At 42.3% G+C, this 21,779-nt stretch overlaps 2 protein-coding genes across 2 annotated transcripts; one reads left to right on the top strand and one right to left on the bottom strand.

The window, feature by feature from the left end:
- The first annotated feature begins 21 nt into the window (after positions 1-21).
- LOC145888349 (bis(5'-nucleosyl)-tetraphosphatase PrpE [asymmetrical]-like) lies at positions 22-1,594 on the top strand. Its single transcript, XM_082979079.1, has one exon. It carries the CDS (start codon positions 314-316, stop codon positions 1,232-1,234), a length of 921 nt encoding a protein of 306 aa, XP_082835205.1. The 5' UTR covers positions 22-313; the 3' UTR covers positions 1,235-1,594.
- Positions 1,595-3,433: 1,839 nt separating this feature from the next.
- LOC145888348 (uncharacterized) lies at positions 3,434-16,103 on the bottom strand. The gene is made up of 3 exons (XM_082979078.1): positions 15,230-16,103; positions 5,945-6,051; positions 3,434-4,708 (listed from the first exon to the last, which is right to left on the bottom strand). Exons 1-3 carry the CDS (start codon positions 15,858-15,860, stop codon positions 4,496-4,498), a joined length of 951 nt encoding a protein of 316 aa, XP_082835204.1. The 5' UTR covers positions 15,861-16,103; the 3' UTR covers positions 3,434-4,495.
- Positions 16,104-21,779: the final 5,676 nt, after the last annotated feature.

Here is a 21,779-nt window from a genome sequence, read left to right as displayed (position 1 = left end):
AAAGATGAATGAAGAAATGCTAGAGTGGCCTGGTTATTGTTTTTGCATTTTGGTATTATCTACATATTGAATTTTCTGGAGGTACATTTTCTTCTTTTGTCCCAAAATTATGAGTTCATGAATTGTTGAAAACATAATAATATAGTTAATTGCAAAATGTTTGGTTGTCATTTAGTTGTGTTCTTGTGTATACATGTAAATTGTGTTTTTGTCTGCGGGCAACATTTTTCTAGCCGAGTTTTTTGTATCCACCATTTATCTGCCAATTTGTGTGACAAATGTGTTCCATTACATTTTTTTGCAGGAAAATGTTATGTTTAAGGTAGCACAGGTTTGTGAAAAGACCATGACAAGTCTTGTAGCATACACAGTTTCTTTTGTATCCCCCTATATATTCCGCAAACATATTTACAGCGACCAAAGATTCCAGGATCAAACTGAACCTTTCATTCGCCACAAAGTGATTCATGAAAGTGTTTTGAAAGGTAAAGACTTGCTAATTGTTGGTGATGTCCATGGGTGTTGTGACGAAATAGATCTTATAGTAAATGAGGCAAAGTGTCGAACTAACAAGGATATTATCACTATTTTTGTTGGTGATCTTGTCAATAAAGGCCCGAAAAATAGTGAAGTGCTTGAGCAGGTTATAAACTCAAAATGTTCAATGTTCTCTGTTCGTGGCAATCATGATCAAAAGATCTTGACTCTCTACTATGATTACTGCAAAGGAAAAGTGTCCGAACAAGAATGCAAAGCATGGGTTCGAGCTTTGCGCCCTGAACATGTGGACTTTTTAAAAAATTTACCTTACACAATATCCATACCTTGCCTTAACATCATCATTGTCCATGCTGGGTTGATGCCAGGTTTGCCACTCAAGGATCAGGAGCCCAACAGTGTGATGAATATGCGGAGTATTATTAACGCAAAAGATGATTTCCATGGAGAAGTGTGCCGACCAAGTAACAAAAAATATTTCGGTTGTTTGTGGGGAGCACTCTGGCAAGGACCTGAACATGTGTACTTTGGACATGACGCTGTGGAGGGCCTTCAGTTAAACAGACATTCCACAGGTCTTGACACTGGCTGTGTGTACGGAGGCAGACTAACTGCTGCTTTGTTGCATTTGCCCAATATTCCATCTGAAAACAGAGACCAAACTATTAAAAGAGAAATTATTAGCGTCAAACCATTGAAAGTGTACAAGGACGTGGGCTATGGAAGTAGGAAATAAACTTACTGCATTGTTTCGACATGCAGATTTTTTCATTTAATCAAGCCTTATTTTTACATTATGAGGAATTGACTGCTTTTATAGACTTTTTGTAAAATTACTGTACTGTTTTGCTTGTTGACAGTATTACTTTTATTTCATAACGACAACTTAGTGCTACATTACGTCCTTGTGTGCTAAGCAATAATAAAGATATATGTGCTACTTCTGTAATAATACAACCAAAATAGTCTGTTGTCAACAAGATAATATGCAACTTTTTAATATTTTGTCTTGTTATTTATTTGGTCCTTTGTTAAATGGAGTGGTAGATAATTATCAATACCTGCGTGGTGTTTTTATTTTTTTTCTGACATGAATTTGCGGACAGTTTGCTAAAAATTGTGTAATAATAAAATCCAAATATAGGAGGTTCAGATGAAACGTTAAATTTTGGTCTCTTCATCAGCTAACAGTCCAAAACCCCTAGGGACAAGACCGCATATCACTATTTCTATTGCAAGTTTCGGCGGCAGGAAATTTTTCACACTTTGCGCCGGCGGATTCTTTGTTTGTTTCATTATACGCCGGCGTGCGGGCGTACGCTCGGGACATTAAAACAAACGAAGAATCCGCCGGCGCAAAGTGTGAATGTGGACCCGACCTTAACAGAGTACTTCATAATGCGACCAATGATGCATGGGTTAATAATTTTACGGCTGAATGGGAACAGCTTCACGAGCAGTTGCATGGGCGAAATTGGGCAGTTTGAGACGTTTTGGTCCAAACAGTTAATGGTACTGGGTATTGTTAAAGATGTTATGTTGTAGATTAAATTCATTTGCAAGACAAATGTTTTTACTGCCCCCCCAGGGAAACATTTCGGCCCCCACTTCCCTCGAGGCAAACTGACGTCGTGCGCCTGTGCACAGTTTTGCAGTACCTGCGGCATGCAAGTTTCATAAAAAAAAACACATCTTTTACGAGCGTGGTGGCAAAAAAAGTGTCTTCTCGCTTGCTTGCCGATGTTGTGCCTTTTTCTCACAAAACCATTAAGCATAGAACTGTGTTTGCTGCTGCAACACAACCCTGTTACTTTCTTGTTATTTTTACTGTACGCACATAACATTTTGAGTACGATTTATGCCAGCTCAGTTTACAAATATGAAAGTGAATTTAACAAATAGGTAGGTAATCTATTTTATGACGATTGTTTCTACTATTTATGCTTCTTACATCAATGGGTGTGACGTCACATTGCTGCAGGTAAAGATTGGCTGAAAATGTAACAGGAGTTCTTTGATAAAATGCTTTATTGTACCGCAGCGGTAAATACAGCGCGTCTGGCAGTTAACCGAAGTCGATTTCCCCCTAAACATTAATTTTCGTTTTTTTGTTGCTTGGTACCAATACTCTCGATACTTTTTGCTTTGCTTAAACGTAAAATTTGTCCCTCAAAAGAATTTACCGCTGCGCTACACGCATTTTATTGAAGAACTTCCATCTATTCTACATCAATGCATTTTTAGCCAATCTTTACTTGGAACATTGCGACGTCAGACCCATTGACGCAAATGCTACTTACGCTCCGAAAGAAAATTACTATTTGCAGTCGAATGTATGTTTGAAATAAGTTTCATGGTGAAACAGGATTTTTTTTAGAATAAATAACCTTTTCCTGCTTCTACGAAAGACCGTATGGGCCTCTATGCCAGATTAAGTTTTAAATATTCATTGTTTGTGCCGTGAGACTGTTAATATAGAAATACATTATGACGTATTTACACGTCACTATGACATTTGTTATATTAGAATATTTTGAAAACACTATTTTATATTTTGAATCAGTTTAGCATGCACTCCTACTGAGAAACTAACTGGTAAAATTTATGTGAATTGCAATTTTGCTTGGACGGGGGAATGGAAGGTAAGATTTTTTTGTGTTGTTATCTTTTCCGGTGTGCTATGCTAACGATTGATCTTTTTCATAAACGTACTGAGATGTAGTCCAATTTTTATTGTTAAAGCCTGAACCCAGGAAAGAAATCACCATCTTACATATACCAGATTCGTGTGGTGTTTTATGCAGGCTTATGTGAACTGCATCACTATTCTAGTGTTAATTGCCGCTTTGTGCATGGTAAAGATCAGAGTGCCGACTATTCTGTTGACATTTCTGCAACTAAATCATTTCTGAAAAAATCTCCAAAAGGAACGACATTTTTTATGTTTATTATTGGTTCTGCGTTCCATCATAACATAGCACCAACAATGTTACAAACACAATACTGATTGTTGCATTAAATACCAGTAAGGTAGATTGTCGCTTGAAGGTGAGTTGGACGTGAAATGGAGTTCATTATCACGTCACAACGGGCATTGTTTCGTTTTGTGTCAGCGATCGGGTTGGATGCCCAGTCGTTTCGTATTGCGTTCATTAGTTGTTTATCAATCCAAAACAGATATCATCGGGGTTTTTATATGATGATGGTGTGACTGCGTACAGGTGTTTTGTTTCTTTGTTTACTTCTACTGTAATATGCGGAATACGCAATGTGTATGGCACATAATGTTGTGTGCTGTTATAAAGTGTGTGAGTGCGTAACTTCCCGACCCGATGGCCCGTGCGTCGAACCCGTTTGTGACGTAATAATGGGGCAATACGCTACAGAAGTTTCACCTCCCTGCGCTGGGACTGGAGGCATGACGAAGGGAGTTGGACGGTAAAACGGACGCTGTGAGAATAGTGATTGAAGAAGAGGAAGGTTTGCGAATGTTTGAGTGAAGGTCATATGAAGGACGACGAAAACTTATATGAAAAGGAATATATGAAAAGACGACAAAAACACTTAAAAACTTTGAAGATAGGTGCAATTTGACGAAAGACATTTATTAATGCTTGTAGGCGTTCGTATAGGTACCAGTTTACGACGTATGAACAGACAAACATTTCATACCACAACGAAGAAAGTCGAGAACGGTGAAATATCTTAATTTGTTGTGTGACCGAAATGCCAAGTTGTTTTACAACACAAGGGTGTTTCATGGTACGTGGTTATATAGAGTTAATTTGTCATGCATCCCGGTTTCCCTTGACTGCGCAGCAGGTTGCGTCATAGTTTGTCAGTGACACTCACGGTGACGTGTCAGTCATATTTCTTGCGTTGTTCTTTTATGGGCTTATTCTTGTGTGTGTGTTTCTCCTCGCGGCGTGGTCGGGCTTCGCAGTAGTGGTTTGTAGGCGAGGTTGTGGGGGTGAGAGGGCGAGGTTCACGTGACCTCTCACAGTTCGGTGGGAAGAAACCACGATGACGGCAGGTCGACGCGCGCGCTGCTTGCCTTTCGGGGTTTTCCGGATTTGTTCAGCGCCACATACCACTTCTTGTTTCGCCTCCGCCGCCGCCATCCGCTAGGTTGCGCACGAGAGTGGTAGGTGTTATAGAAGTTTGGTTGCACCACTTCCACGAAGTCGCATAACCTGGGGTTATATTCACTCTGCGGAAGTAGACAAAATGCTGTTTATAACTCAAAAAGATATCAATGTTTGGTGATTGACTTTCGAATTCAACAGGAATATTTTTGGCACATACACAATTACCCAGGAGTAAGAGCCCTGGATACGTCAGTCTCGCAATCAAATTTTGTTGCCGCTAGATGGGGCAGTTAAGTTGCAGCTTCGCTGGCGCTTGGAGTTCAAATAGCGAGACGCGGGCCTGAACCGATTAACAGGGGAAACAAAATTTGCGCAATGCTAAGCCAACGTGTCACTGGCGTGTTTCCACGGCAGATTTGGGGCCACACGTATTGCCGAGTCATCCGCGTCACAGGCGACGAATACGTGAAAAAATCGCCGCCTCACGTTTTTTCCGGCCTCCACCGACTTGAAAACAATTAGCATTTCTCATTTCCAGAATGCGTGAAATAGCGAGGCGCGGCCGACAGCAGAAAATGGCCGCCACCGATCAAAGCGGATTCGTTTTGCGATTTGTTTGCACGAAAGGAACGATTTCGGTGGTTGACCCAGGAAGGCGTTCAAAACAAACCTTTGACGTTTTGATGCCACACACGTTTCTCATTACTATCTTCGATTTCGGAAATTTAATTGTGTGTAATGATGTCGTTGCCGCAAGAAGTTAACAGCTCAATTAAATATCCAGTTTTAGGTTTTGCTGATGGACTGTTATGAATAATTGCTTGTTTGGCTTTTCAATTTGTTTTAGGCAACCGTGTATTTTGGTTTCAATGTATATCAGTCGAGTGGCATTTCGTGCACAGTACTATAAGTTAACAAATGCGTCAAGTTAGGCTTTTTTATTTTTAGCTAAGCGCGAATATTCACCCAATACGAACAGTCACATTGAACTTCTTATTGCCCCAAAATACCTTGGAAGGTTTAACAAAAGCCACAAGTCTAATCCAATTAAAGCGCGAAAAGGAGCTCAAAACTCCCGTCTATATTTGTTGTTTTCCGCTAAGCTTTTTAACTGGGCCAGTTAAATTGTAGTGGTTAAAAGTGTGTCAGGCAATGTTAGAAGAATTTGTTTAGTGTTTCTGTCTTTTTTCTTGCTCTGACGTAATACTTTATGAAACGCTTTGGGGCAAATTATGAAAAACTTGTTGGGATTTGTTCGTTAATTATGTCACGACTTACTACTTTTGCGTTTAAAAATAATGATAATCAATCTCCAAAGTCTGTTAAGATATATTTTTTCTTCGTAAAACTTCACTTACCGAGCCGTATAGGTGGCCGGCGTCGGTCATGGCGAGGTATTTTTCTGCGGCTGTTCCAAATATTCGTACAACTCCACCTTCGTGAACCGCTTTTATTTCGACGGTGGCTGCAACAAAAAAAAAACTTCTTTTATGCAACAAATATGGAACGAATAATTTAATTTCCTTGCAAAGTTACGTCAAGAAATGAATCTGTGAATGTCTTGAAATATCAAACGGTCGTGCTGTTAAGAACTTAGGTAACATTATTAAAAACGCAATAAAAACAATTACGAACCGCAAATGAAAAACGAAATTCTACGGAAAATGGGCAAAATCCGCACAGAAAGTTTGACATTCCTGACACTGCGTGCGAGTCTCTTGCAAAGCCTGAGCAGCCCCGGATTAAAGCGACTGTTTCTTCCCGCGTCCCAGTGTTTCTAAACTTGTCGTTGCGTGCAAAGGCCCCCGGGAGTAAGGGTGAAAGTGCTTGGGTCCGGCGGGCTTGATAAGATCAGTTGCAGCGAGTCGGACGTAGTGTGCTTGCATGCAATATTTTGTCGATCTTTTTTATTTTCTTTCCGCCTCTGTTGCGCTCTATTTCAGCCTGAGGGCGGCCGCACCCCGGCCAAGCACGCCAAAGCCTCCGTGCGCGTTGTTTGGATGCATGAGGTTTGGAGGGTAAGGGGGGTAATTTATGTTTGCACTGAGAAACTTCCCGCAAAACTTACTCGCCATTAAAAGCAAAGCGGTCAACAAGTCATCACGTGGTCCACTTTTATGTCGCAATCGTTAATTCTGTTGTCAAAAGTATGTCCAACCCTCATTGGTTTTAATGTGGGGCACCGCCGCCAAACGAACGCGACAGAATTGGGTCACAGGTGCGCAAGTGCGAGTTTGTCAACGTTGAGATAACGGGTTTTGCGTCAGGTGCAACGACAACAGATATTTGACATGCGTATACGGGTCGGTAGGGCGCTGCGTTGCCAAGCAAACAGAAGAATCAAACATTTTGCGGATGTGTATTGGCTGAGGGAATGTTGTTTTGAGTTTGAAATGCAACTTTAAGGGCTGTAGAATTTGTTGATCTAGGTTCTGTTTGTTTTGCTGTACGTGGCAAAATTTATTGGAGAAAAATATATTTGTTTAAAAACGCCGTTTATGATGAATTGGTATAAATTGGCTTGCAATATTTGTTAGCTAGTTTCCCTAACACAACGTACATAAATTAAACTTCCAGTTTTGTTTGCATTCGAATTTATGTTGAACCCAAACGCAAACGAATAAAACCCAACCCTGTTATGACGCATGGAGTCACTTATAAATTCAATTAAATTTCTTAACACCACAGAGCGTCTGGCGATGCGCCATCATGCGGCATGCCATAAGTGCGCCAAATCCCAACGTGACGTCAGCAGTAATTAATTCGCCGTTGCCAAGCGGGCGGATGGGGCCGAACGTTTATCGCACGTAATGCTCGGGATGAGTCCTTATTGAAATGCCTCTGATGCCCATAGACGTGCTGTTGATTCGAAAGGGAGGGACGTTGATTATTTTGTCATTTTCTCCTAAGTTGGTTTGCATGGGCGAGTATGCATTAGTTATGTGTAAGTTGCCTTGGGAAACAGCAGTCTTTTAGTTTCCGTGTTTGACATTGATGCCTAACTTGTAATACTGTTCGGATTTTGGCATTATTAAAGCATTTCGTTTACTGCGCGCTTCATTATTTCCCAATATTGTTGGAGTCCCAGGTGTTCTGGGTTTGCCTCACATTAAAACTAATCCCTGTGCCTATTTATAAATGAATTAGGCGCCTGGAAAAGACGGTCGTCGCCCAGCTATTTCGAATCGAGGCCAAATACAATAGAGACACCGGGGAGGCCGTTATGTTGAAGAAGGTGTGTTTCGTCGCGAAATGGATGGACAACAGATAGGGACAGCCCCTATCACCAGCGGTCGCGTTTGATGCCTTTATGACGCGATAATGTGCCCTGACAATTCGGATCGTCCCGACAGGGCGCGCACAGCACAGCGTTAATGAGTTAAACAAACAAAAAACTTTCCCAGGGTGCCGCCGGAAACCAGGCCTGGCGTTTTCTTCCTCGCGCCGTGGATTACACTCGGCCCGCTGGTCGGCCGCACGAACCCGTAGTCCTGTTTACCCCCCACCCCTTCTACCCAACGTCTCACAAACAAACGTTTGGTCAGTCGCCCACTGAAAACGACACCCCGACTTGTAATTCTCCGCCTCCAGGTTGTTGTGTTGTCTTAAGCTCGATTGTTTCACACAAAACGAGTGCGCTCGCGTTACGAACGCCCTCTGTCGCCTCGATTTAAACGCTGTTTTGACGACAACCCGTGGCATTGTGAGGTCACAATCGCTAGTCGGTGTGATTGATGCCAACTGTTTGTGATTGGTGGCGAATTAAAGTCTAATCCAAACTTCGATTTCACCCGAAACATACAGATTTTGACCCGCCTTTGTGATTAAAGGCATCTTTATCTGATTAATCGTCTTTGTTGCATTAAAGTTTATTTTACTTTTGGCCGTTGAACGATACCCTAATGTGTGCAAGGGCAACTTGGAACGCAATGAACGCCGTGTTTTGGTGTTACTTGAGTTCTTTTGTGCCGCAGTCCGCAGTTGGACGGTCCGGTTCGGGTCGAACGCACCGCCCCTTGTGCTCCCGTGTGCACGCGGCTTAAACTGTGCATTAATAGATTAGCTGGCATCTGTTTGAAGCGCTCCGGACCGTTGCCATATTTGGTCACTTTGTATGCGCCGATTCCGGCCCAAAGCGAATCACCACTTTTGCCAAATCTACGTGAAAGACGAGGTGTTTTGCAACTGGTTGAATTTTTTTTTGTGATTTTTTGATAATATTCCGCTAATAACTTCAGACGCGCGAGTACGAGTTGTTTACTTTCATTAACTTTATTAACTTGGAACTCTCCCAGCCATAAGCAAAATATGGGAATAACATGAAAAAATAACGCAAAACATTTTTGTATTTGTTTATAAAAGAAATACTTTGAAACCATGTTCAAATGCTAAAAAAACAATCATCACTGCCCGCCAATGAACCTCAAACGTGTTATTGCACTTCGACTTGGCCGCAAGGAGGCAAATCCGAACGAAAATCCTGGTGCAACAACCGTTTGAGGTGGGAGGAAACCCAGACTTTCTCCCGGTTTAAAACGCGCTTTGAATACTGGCAAAAGGGATCGAAGCGGATTTTTCTCAAACTCCGAAGCGCTGTTGTACTATTGCAATACGGTAGCATCGCGCGCGTTTCGTGCAAGGCCCGCTGAAGGAATGTTAATTCGATGCGTTACAAGACCGATCTGTTTCGTCCGCTACCCCTCCGTCGTATTATTTTGCCCCCAGTGCTTGGTGGCGATTTTCTCTTTTGTCTGCCTTTGGGTTGAGGCGGCGTTGGGGGCAAAAGGAGATCCCAGCCACTTAAGGTATAGTGCAAAATGCCAAACATAGAACGCCCTTTTGTTGCGATGTTTCTGGTCGGCGTGTAAAAGCAGGGATGGTACTTTCTTCACCGCATGTGAATTTAGTGGCTCTAGAAAACCAGTCGGTATTCGCCGAAACCCATATAAGGACATGTACTATATTTACGTTCTGTCAACACTTTTGGGCTACGCACAAGTTCATTGGAACTTGTTAAAATTGTCCTGATCGTCATAAACACTATAGACATAGATGTTTTTACGCGGTTTCACTTTCTAGAATTGATCCTTTCGCGCGTAGCTCTCGTCATAGATAGAATATTTTGATATGACGCTCTACAAGACACTTCGCCCATTCTAAATGTCAAAATGCGAATTTATTTCCACTCGAAGGCGTCTCGTGAATGTCAAAAAGCGGCAGGTGTAAAAAACCCACTTAAATGACCCTCGAAAAGCACTCCAGTGGCCGGTAATACGTCATGTCTTACGTCACTGTGACGATTGAGTACCCAAATTTTGAGATTTGTGCGCAGTAACATAAGGACACGTATTGTCAAAACTATGAAGACAAATCGCTTTGCTTCATATATCATGTCCTGTATGATTGGAAAGTGATGTAATTCCGGCACTTGCTGCAACACGTCACGGTAAGCCTCGTTTGTATGAAAAATTATTTGTGGCGCATAGGCTGTAACAACACAGTATGAGTATACGACACACTCTTTGTCAAAGTTGACTCGAATTCCTAACAATCCTCTTCTTAAACATGATTATAACATGATATGACCAACGGGACAACAAACGAGTTACTCTTTTGGCTTGACCTATAAAATGCTCATCCACATAAAACCTTTAATGAGTTCAATTTAGCTCTTTACGTTTCCCAAAAAAGCAACGCAAAGATCTACCAAACGACATAATGAACTTGTGCGGTTTTGTGACTTAGTTTTGTGGAAATTCCCAAAGAAATAAAAATATTTTTGTCGTCTTTGTTAACGTTTGTTCGAAAACTAATCTACCGAAGCGTGTAGGCCTTTTGATGGGAAAACTTTCTTTTAACATGCTTAATTTAGGGAAGAATTTGACTTTGGCATTTGCCAAACTGACAACATTAATTTATTCTCCGTATGTTTACCCATCTGGAAGAAACGTGCTTCGTTTTGGGGGTAGTTGAGGGTAAAACGATCGATACTAACTATGCATAACCAGGTAAAAACCGCTAAGTGAAAAATTAAACGTTTTAAAATGCCGTAGTTTGAAGTTCTTTAATGCAATGCTACGCCGGCTTGTTTTATGCAGTTACTGAATACACAAAGTTAATATGTGTAACACGTGTCTGTGATCAGTGCGTAGTGATTGACCAGAGTTTCTCAAAAAGACAATTGTTTTTCCCTTTTATACTTACAGCAACTTGTATGGAACCTGTTTATGTTGTGTCTGTTCAGAGCGTTCGTAAATGCGTGCCGCATTGGTAGCGACATATCGACCCAATGCGGATCAAAGCGATCGTGCGAAAATATACAAGGATTACGGCAAGGAAAACGTGGATCACTTAGGTGCCGTGAGCACGCCTGCTTATAGCCATTCTCGTAAGGGTGGGTCTCGCGACTTCGTTGTCACGTTTTGTTTACATAGAAGAGTGCGGATGGGGCACTTTACATAGAAGAGTGCGGATGGGAATCAGGACTGTAACCGACGTTTGTTGCAGCTACATCGTTAGTTATTCTCATTGTTTATCAGTGGTACGTGTGCCATCACACAGAAATGCGATTAACTAAAATATGTTGCCGCGTAACCCCTGGTAAACGGTGGTATATTGCAGTGAAGTGACTTCACCCTCCAGTTATAGAGCGTTATTAAACACCAGTTAGCGATGTGGCCATCACCAGTGCCTTAATTTGCTTCTATCAACAATTTCAACTTCTCTCGAAATTCGCCACTTTGACGTCGCACGAAACCCGAACCATTAGAGGTCTGCGTTACACGCGAACCTCAGCTTTGGCACGCGTTCGTGGCCCCCGCATAGTTATCACTCAAAAGATCAATGGCCAGTCCGCAGTGACTTGTCAAATCGTCAATACTAACATCGATTTTCCCACAGTGATCCAGGAACACCCACAGAGTCGCCGTCTTGCCCAAAGCGATACAGATATCCTTCTTACCGCTATTTCGAATCTTTTTCGCGGGATTTTGGCTTCGGTTAAAAGGACGCGCGTGTCTTGTTTTCCAATGGTTTGAATGGCTGCGGTATGTTATCATTGTGTCGTCTATCCTTAGTACTATTGTTACAGCACTAAGAGATCATGATCCTAAGTGTATGCTTTGTTGCTTGGAAGATGTTACAGCTGCAATGTTTAGTGACGGGGGTTGCGATTTACGTTATGGAAAGTGTTGTGTTTTGTGTACAAACGACAAAAGGCTATTTCGACTAAACAATTCCCTTCCTCAGCCCTATATGTTGATGAATGTGACCGTAAAATGAGAAAGAAATTCTCGCGGTTACGCGCTGTTTATATTTTATTCGAATTCGGCGGGAAGGCCGTAGTTTCCCATCCGCAGCTTAATACCGGGTTGTACAGAAATTCTTTTCAATGTTCCCTAAAATAGCCGCATTTATGTTGACGAGACAGTGGGGTCTAGTTAAACGTCGCTCGCGGGCTTCTGGGACCCAATTTACCGCAGATAACCAATAATTTGCCGTGACCCCACCCAGCCGACTATTTCAATTACACCTTCCTTAAGGGTGCGACCTCAATTACGATCCGCTAAGGGGTTTAGGGGGGCCGTCAAACTGACGTAACTTTCCCCAAAAAACGCGATAATTTAGATACTTTGATTCGCAGCCAAACCCGTGCACGCCTCCTGTTGTACAAATATAAAATCGTGTGATCAGGTTGTTTACTGGGGCTGTTGGAATCTAATGACTCAGGTAATTGATGTTTACACGAAGTAAATCGTTGGCTGTCATTTGATGGTTAATGGTTTGTTACCTGTTTTGCTACGTGGTTACGTCATGCGTCGCGTTCTTAACTTTCATCACGGATTTTTAAGGGATTTTGCTTTGGTTGAAAATTGTTCTCGGAGTTTGACGTTAAATTTTCTTGAAAAAATGCCTCGCAGTTTTCATTGTCAGTAGAAAAAGTTTATTATATCTGGGAGCGGGTGTGAGAAAGGGTTGGGAACTACTTTCCTGGTCACTCCTTCGTTGAACCTTAAAATAAACTCAGTCTGTGTAATAGGGGCAATGACAACTTGATCATGAGTAATGCATGTTTTTTGGGGATAACCTTTAACATGAATCCCTACTTGGGCGGCTCGGCGCTGATTCTATGCCAACAACATGTGGTGCCTCCGTGCCAGTTGTGCTAGCGAGACAGTCGGGAATCTAGATAAATGTATTTTTGCTTCTAAAAATAGAATCATTAAGCCCACAGACATGGAAAGCGCTGCTGTAGGTTTGACATTGAATGTAAAAAGATTTATCATTCTCCAGGGACTGAACAAATATAATCAAACACTTCGCGCAAAAGCTGTTTGTACTTTGCCTATTATTTTAACTGCTGACCTTTGCACCAACCAGTGTCCAAACTATATGAGAATAGATGCAACCCTCTGTCATTCATGGTAATAAATAACCGTTTAAAGTGAACATGCCATCTTGGCACGTGATTAACAGCTGACCCAACCAGCCTTTATCTCTCAGGTCCCAGAAAAGCCCCGAAACACTGCCCAGTCACGTCCACTGGCCACAACCCGACCCGTCATCTCATCGTTAAATCAAAAGAAATTGTACCGGAGAATCGCAACGCTTTCCCCTCACCCTCCCTAGTGGCACCTGCTAGGAGTGAATCTGTATGTCATCGCATAGGCGTGAGCCGCCCGCACGCGAACTTTCACTTTGATTTGGGAAAGTGATTCACTTGGGCGGGTTTGGGATAAGCTTTTACATTCCTTCTCACGAAAGACTTTCTTTAGAAACCGCTTTATGAGAAAGAGGTTTCGCTTTTGGTTGCGTTTTTATTGAAAATATTTACCCATGTTATAAAGTCTATCTTTTTACCCACTATTCCACGTGGCAGCAGAATTTTGTAATTCCTGGGACTGAACCTTCAGGAAAGATTGACTTTCGCCAACAAACAAGTTGTGGGGGACCTAATGTCACTCTGGTAAATGCCACAATGCTCTGACATTTAAGAGTATTTCTCCCCACATCAGGGCGACGGAGACACTTATTATCGTCTTTAATCAAATTAGATCTGTAACGCCGAGGGTTTCAGACGTCGCATAGAGACAGTTGTTTTGTCTCAATTTGCATGATGCAAGTGACTTTATGTGTTAAACCAACATTTACATATCACAGTGGCCGAGAAAAGACTATTCTGCTGACCCCTTCGCCACTGTAATGCGGTAACTTTTGACACCAACGACTCGTACAGATTGCGCCACAGGCGCTGTCACAAATTGAATTAGGGCGCAAATGCGCTGTGCACTTAAATGCATTTTGTGGCGGGGTTGGTGGCTTGGCATGAGTTGCAATCAAACAAGGAATACCACAATAAGAAAACAGAAACTTTTTATTGAACAGATTTTAGTTCGGGCTTCACTTTTTTATTCCATTTTTACTTGGGAATTTTACAAAACTTGATTACAGGAAATGTACGGTATTATGTGCACGAAAAGTTTACGATATATCGTGTTTGAAAATGGTTGAAGTGGGAGCGATTAAGCTTGCACCGCTTATCGCGTAACCGGAGAACGGTGGAATCCCTGTGGGTCGTTAAGGGTTTGTGAACGCAAGTGGTGGGGTCGAGTATTTGCCGACCCAGGAAAATCATTATCTGAGTCAGCGACAAAGCGGACAGTCACGGTTCAGGCGGGAGGTTACGCCGCAACACGGTGGTTAAAGCACTTGTGTTGTGTGTGGCAAAATCATTCAAAATTTACTTGCGATTTGCATTGCAAACACGTTTGATTGAAAAAGATCGTTTCTACTAGACACAGTGCTTTTGTGGCACTGTATAATAATATGACGTTTATTTTATTCAAGGTTTGCTTTTTCTTTATTACTGGACTGAATGAGTGTTCCAAATTATATCTGTACATTCTTCTAACGCGATTTCGCATTGCTTTGTAGCGGTGTAGAAACGATTCCTTGTCCATATACGGTAGCCGTGCTTTTTCCCCATACCCTGCACGAAGAACAAATATCGCGAACCACTTCTGAAACGCTAAAACCGCAATGTTTCGTTTAATTGGGTTTTGCTCCGCTGGGCGACCTTCCCAAGATCTAGCTGATTGCCAAAACGTCAGCAAAACCACAGCCGTAAATGACCCCTAATTCCCTATCAGTTTTTGAAGGCTTTCGGTATTCAGGTTAAAGGTAACCCAAAGCCTTTCATATGAAGTTTGTGCGAAATCGCTTTTGATCATTGAGGATATTTAACAAACATTTGGTATAACAAGACGAACTGTTCCTTGGAACAGTAGTTGTCCGGCTGCAAACATATCACACCTTTCACTGTTTATTCGCCAGGTGGCGCCCCTGCAGTACCTGATAGATATTCGCGTTAATGACAAACCTGACCCAACATTTCGATGTGACAAAAACACGGCCCCAAAAAAGCAGTATGCGATTTTGGAGGACAACCTGACCGTAACAGTTTTTTTTGTAACAAATGCACCTTTGCATTTTCACATAGAAATTTACGTAAAGTTATTTCCGATGACGCTACATGGTCTCTATGGATACCGAAAAATATCAGATGGGCGATGCGGAACTTCTAGTTAGTTTGTAAGGTTGCTTTTTGCTAGTGGTTAAAAAATAAAACTCACAAAACGACTTACTGTAAATTGATGGTGTGGAAACTCCTCGGACTGAACCATCTGCCCGGATCTCTAGGTAAAATCCGGTCTTACTAGAAAGTCTTCTTATTTTAACGTCTCCGTCGCTCGCCAATCGCCTTTTGCGTGAAAGCAGTCTTTCCGTTAGTGACGTCACGCTTGCTTCATTTGGTTGATGTGACGTCACTATGTCATGGGTTTCTGCGTTTCGACAAAGAAGTCGATATTGTTCGTACGTTAAGCCACAGGCACGAGCCAGGTGTTTGACCTGAGCGCGAATAAGTCTGTTCACGACCCTTGACGTAGGCTTCGTGACGTCAGCGAGTGACGTCATTTGTCTGTAAAGCTGGCAAGACTTGCACCGGTTGTCGTTGACGATAAAATTCGTTCTTGCGTTTCGTGTGAGTCTTTGCGTGAGCGACGGATGATTTTCCATCGTGGTCGTTGTGCTTTCGTAAAGTTCCGCCGCAGTCGGCGTAAAGCAGCCAAACAAGATGAGCGCGAGGTAAATCGCTGCAATGATTTCAGTCCTCTGATGACGCAGTATTGACGTCAGCGTTTTGCGTAGTCCACTTGTCGGCGTTGCAAGATTCAGAAGCGAGTGTTGCAAGTCGTTTGCTTGTTGCGTGGGCATATTGATGACTTGGCTGGATAGAAAGCAAACATAATTACGTTCCAGAGAAGCTTGACTACATTTGCACTCGTTCGGCCGAGATTGCGATGCTCAAATCCCCGCGAAAAAGTGATCGTCTTCGTCGATGTCCGCTCGCAAGCAAATCAGGTGTCGGTCTTCTTGGAGAGCGTCGGTCTCTTTTAAAACAGCGGGCGTATTTTTTCTTTTCGTCTCTATTATTTCAGATCACGCCCCGGTGGGTGCTTAAACTGCGACGCAAGAAAAATCGGTCGTTATACATCACTGAGGCTCAGCACGAATAGTAACATTCACAGAATCGCCCGACCAATGCTGTTTATATAGCGTGTCTCCAGAGGGGTATGATAGATTCGCTTGGCCCGCGACGTTAAAAGCGCAGCACTGACACTGTGTAAACTGACTTCGAACAGAAGTGCTACCGTTGCGTACTTTTCCTGGAATACGAAATTGAACTGTTGAGCGCATCTTTTGTGCTGTCTGTTGAAAAGTATTTTCCGTGTGTCTGGGCTTTTGATAGAGCGCGATCTCTCCCTTTTGATTTATTTCTGTCTGCGTCCCCGAACCACAGTTTCTGTGTATTTGGGCTTATCAGATTAAACCGACGCCCAATGAAAACGCGGTCAAGTACGCTTTTTGATAAACTAGTTTGGAATCATAGAAAACATCGCACGCTATAAAGGCGTAACATTTCAACGCGTTCTTACCAAAAATCGCTACCACCAACCTCGACTAAAATATTTCAATGATTATCATCAATAATTCCCACTTCGAACGAATCTCTCAGCCAATGGAATTTTCGGTGATTAAAGACAATCTTAATTTTTCAAGCACACGGCCTTTTCGTATCATGTAACACATTTTCATCTCTGTAGAGCGTGGTGCCGTTATCTGGGCAAACCGCCGCATCTTGCACCTGTTACCATAGAAACAGGGGGATCGGAAAGGTCGTGGCAGAGGCGCGAATTCGTTTAGTCGGTATGTAAACATTACGCGAGTGAGATGGATCGCGTTTCTGCGGCAATTCACAACGCCACTTGTGGCTTGTAAGCCTCACTCAGTTCTACGCTTGTAACTATTTGGGGGCTTAAAATCCACTTGTCCCAAACGTCTGTGTGTCATGCCAAACTTGTCCCTGTGCTATTTTAATTGAGAGTGGCCTCTGGGTGTTACTCTAAAAACATTTGCTTCTATACGCTCGTATAACTTTCCGAAGAAAGGCGTTAAATGAAGAGGTCATTATTAAAATGGCACAATTTTTCTGCCTTTAGATGCTTTTCAGTAATGTGCTTCCGATGTGCCAAAAAGCAACAACAAAGACTTTATAAACCAAAATTTAGACACATTAAAAAGGGATTTTTTTTCGGCAATACAATTCGATTATCGCAATAAGTTAGTGACAAATTTTTTACAAATAATATTTCGTTTGATACAACGACACTGAAACACATCTGCGTTGGCGAACATTGGTCCTATGTGTAGACACGAAGGTGTGCGAGCAACATTTTAGAACCTCCTCTTTGTTTGTCAACTACTTATTCATTTCTCTCACAACTGTCACATATGCATTCGCTAAAACATTTTCAACTTTGCCAACATAATGCAAACTCTGACTCTCCGTGGCGACCGACTTTCGCAAATGCGAAACATCCAAGTTTCCCCTCCGGGAAATCGAAAGCGCTTCTTGGTCGCGGTCCCTTCTTTCCCCTCACTTTTTGCTCTTAGGTCATGTGACTGGGCAGCAAGAAGGAGGTGGGGATCTAAGGGGAGGGGGGCAGCTGGTGAGGGGGTGGGGGACGAAGAGTGATGGATGAGTTGGGGGTAATCTCTGGTCAGTCACGCACATGTCTTTTGATTTCATGTTTTGCTTTCTTTTTGCTTGAGCACATTAATTGCATTAAGTTTATGCATTTAATGTGTACTCACGCCCGGAAATGATTTCTATCACGCGAATTGCTGATTGATTATTTTTTTGTTGTCTACAGTTACCAATTATGCAAAGAATTCAATGTCAAATTTCGCAATGTTTTGTTGACGAAAACATTTGTAAGGTTTAATCGCAGGTAATTCTTTCTATTTATATTTTAGGTTTACTATTTTTAAGACCAGGAAATCAATTTGTTAAAAGCAAATACAAACCAACATTCTCGGCATAAAGTCGAACGCACATGAAAACACTTCAAATATAAATGAATGCCAGATGTATACAGTAATTAATAGTTGCAAATACATAGCCTTCGTGTGCAGTTGACAACCAATCCTCTAAATAGGGGGTTGCGTTCGTGTGGGTACTTTGACCCACTGGGGTAGTTTGATGTTTTTCGTGGGCAACCACAGAAAACATGTTGACTCTAATAATTAGCGTTTGTATCAGGCTGGCGCGCGCCTTTCGCTGTTGTAAACGACAAACCAGGGCGATAGACGGTGGGAGTCTGTTGCGCTGTCCGACACGCCTCGAATTTATCTTTTTCGTATGAGCGCAGATCTTTCCGCATGGAGGAGTCGACCGCCTTTTGCAAGATGAGGGGGATCGGAACCCCCGTTCCTTGTGGCGTCTCCCAGCCCCCGTTTGCACGCAACCTGCCCTTAGATCACGTGCCCACACTTACTCTCACGCGACAAGTTTTAGGGTCGAAAGCGCATAGTTTCGCGAATTCCGCGGCTTGCGAAAGTTCCCAATCACGGACGGGGACTAAATGCGAGTTTTGGGGTCCTTATGGCGAGTGGGGTTTTGGGGACCGGGTTGCCAAAGCCCCTTAACACCAACTCATAATCCCTGGGCAAATAATGGCGCACAGAATTTTGCGCAATCCTTTACGAAGCGTGAAAGACCGACGACTGAAAGTCTCAAGCAAACATGTCAAGTCATAGGGATCCCTTACAAGTTTAACCCATCACCTAGAATACGTATACTATCACCAATAATCTGTAATAGTCATTTTTTTAAACGTAATTTTCCCTCAAACATGAGTTATTAGAAGTAGAAATGTTTCTAAACCATAATGTAATAACTGCACGACCAGTGAGCATTGTCTACAAGCCTCATGAAAAACTAAAAACTGCATCAGCTATTAAAATAATCGGCCAATGACTAATTCAAAATCGTAACAAATCAGAATCCATCAGTGTTTTAATGTGGTAATTCAACATGACATTTGCAGATTGAGTGAGAGGCACTGCCAGATTTCGTATGTTAGCATTAGGTCGTTGACACTGTGGGCGTGTTATTCCTGATAACTCCAACAAATGGCGCGGCCAAATCGGACATTATCACCGGCGTACGTTTGATGCAAGGAAGCACTAATTACACTGGAGTGTTGGGCTAATATTGTCTTGCGCATCCACCTATGTCGCCAACACCTGGTTGCAAACGCTATATTGCAGCTGTTGACGCAACCTCTTGGTTTGGGAAACTTCATTGTTTGCAGAAATACTTTTATTTGCCGAAATTCTATTATATCACGTTTTTTTAATTTTCAAAGTTTCGAGAATAAAAAAGAGGTGTTTGTCGCGTACACGTTTACGTATAATCTAACCTATCGAGTAAGCTAAACTACTTCTGGAATCAAATACATTGACGTTTGTTCAATACTGCCTAAAGGTTATCGTTGGGGTGTTATCCTACTCTAAATTTCCCAGGCTTTCAAAAGGCAATGACCTTTGATTCCGTGTGAACGTTTTACTGGAAACGGTATGACCGATTTCTTTGGCAAAGTCGCAGCTTCTTCAGATTCTCTTTATTCGGCAAGTAGCGAAGATCATATCTTGGCGAACCAATATTTGAACAATATTTAGCAAGTTTGCTTCCGCTCTCTGCAATGACGTTATAGTGACGCGCTTTGCGGCGAAACGGTAATTGATCGTCGGAACAATATGGGCGTCGATTAATGGCGATAATGCATCGTTCGGTGTATATTGGCCACCATTCATAAAAACGCGCCGCTTCAATATCGTACGACGATAAACGGCGTGTGTTTGGCAGTTGCTTCCGCCCGTGTGAGGTGTGTAAGCACGTTCGTATGTTTGAATACCTTCGTTTGTCAAGGTTTTTATTTCCAATTTATCGTTGGAGTTTTCGCAAGAAGTTGTCGCATGTCGCAACTATATCGCCACGTGTCCTTTTATTTCAGCATGTTTACGTAAAACTAAGACGTTTGTCAAATTGTGGGTCAAAAAGTTTGGACCAAACCGGATGCAAAATTTGAATTTGGGATTTTGGATGAAGTGTGACGTAGTTAATTGATGGTTCATTTTATCCTGATGGTACGGATGACGTCGGTGATGGTATTGGGTACACACAGGAGGGCGAATAAGGTCGATAAAAGCTTTGATTTTTGTGTGCGTTACGTTGTTTCGCCTTGAAATAAAGGCGCCTGGCCGTATTCGACCGTATCGCAAATCAGATCTCTCAATATTACAATACCCTGACCTTTTTGCCTATTTAAACGCGGCTAAACCCGTAAAAAGTAAATGGCATTACCTGTTTCCGTTGCTGAACAGGGGCAATGACGTCAAACGCAACCCGCTGTTGTTAGCGATATTTTTTTTATAAATTTGAAATTTCCCAGTTCGCAGTATATATTCATGTGATAGGTATTAATCCCAAGTGCATTTTCGAGAACTCTTTCAGTGTACATTTAATGCAGCACCGCATAACGTCTGGCTGTTTTGCTTCGAAATAAGTCCTGTCTTTAAACATACGATTTTTCCCATAATGACCGTACCTGAACTTTTCTGTCGCAACTTACTCGGGGAATGGTACCAATTTATGTAATTCCTATACTAATAATAGCTAAAAAACAAACTGTAAAACATAATGGAAAGAATGTTCATACACCGTGAAAATGTATCAACAACAGGTCTGTGGGTCACAGTGGCAACCAGTTGAGTGTGTTGACTCTCGACCTTCGCGACCACAACACCAGCGACAAACAACCCACTATGATGTCATAGCTGTGATGTTTGTTTGCTAATCGGCACAAGCGGCATTGTTGCTATGACACCCAATTGAACCGCATGATGATTTCACGGTTGATTTTGCGGCCAAAGTTTTCATAGCTAGGTCGCAACTGTATCAATCCAAGTCAATACCACAAGCCATGGCAACATGAATATAAATATGAATTTTACGTCAGTTTCTCACCTACCGCCTGTAGCCAGTGTATCTGTATAGTTACTATCGTATGTTTATTCAGCGCTATTTGTGAGGACTTGGTGGTTTTACGACCCAACGCGTTACATCACTTTGATTAGATATACGATTGTAAAAGTGTTCGGATTGCGCAAATAAGGAAAACAATTGTGTGTTACATTGACGTAGGTAACAACTCCTCTTATTATAACTACATCACAAAAAACACTGTCAAAGAAAATTGCTGCAATGTGGAATGCTTAAAAGTGTTGTTCGTTGCTACAAGATCTATAAATTGTTCGGTCTTCTTATTTTACACTCTGAAACAGATTAGCGTTGTCGATAATTATCTATAAATGTCCTGCTTGCCTTTTTGCCTTGACTACCAAAAGCCTTGTCCTTGCCTTTTCCTAAACCCACGTGTACTCATTGAATCAAGCCAAGGTTACTGTTCGCCCCACATACCTTATCAGTGCGTCGACGCACAGGAGAAGGAAATTAGATTTAAAATCAAGGCTCGACTTTTCTGCCCGGCCCCTGTCGTACCGCCGCCGATCTAACGCTCCTCACTCCCAGCGGACAGAGATGCAGAGGCTGCCAAGTATGGAAGGATTAGCGCGCATGGGTTGGTGTAAAACTGTAAGCAACGCGATGTTGGTCCCACGGGAAGGCAACTGAGACAGATTAAGGCGTTACTGGCGCCCTCATCGTATTTAACGACGATCATTCTTGACCGCTATTAAGGAACGAAGGTCAGTTGGATCTTGTTAATT

The sequence above is a fragment of the Ascidia mentula genome, chromosome 2 (genome assembly GCF_947561715.1).
Source record: "Ascidia mentula chromosome 2, kaAscMent1.1, whole genome shotgun sequence".
Classification (NCBI taxonomy): domain Eukaryota; kingdom Metazoa; phylum Chordata; class Ascidiacea; order Phlebobranchia; family Ascidiidae; genus Ascidia; species Ascidia mentula.
This window is presented reverse-complemented; position numbering and strand designations above follow the sequence as displayed.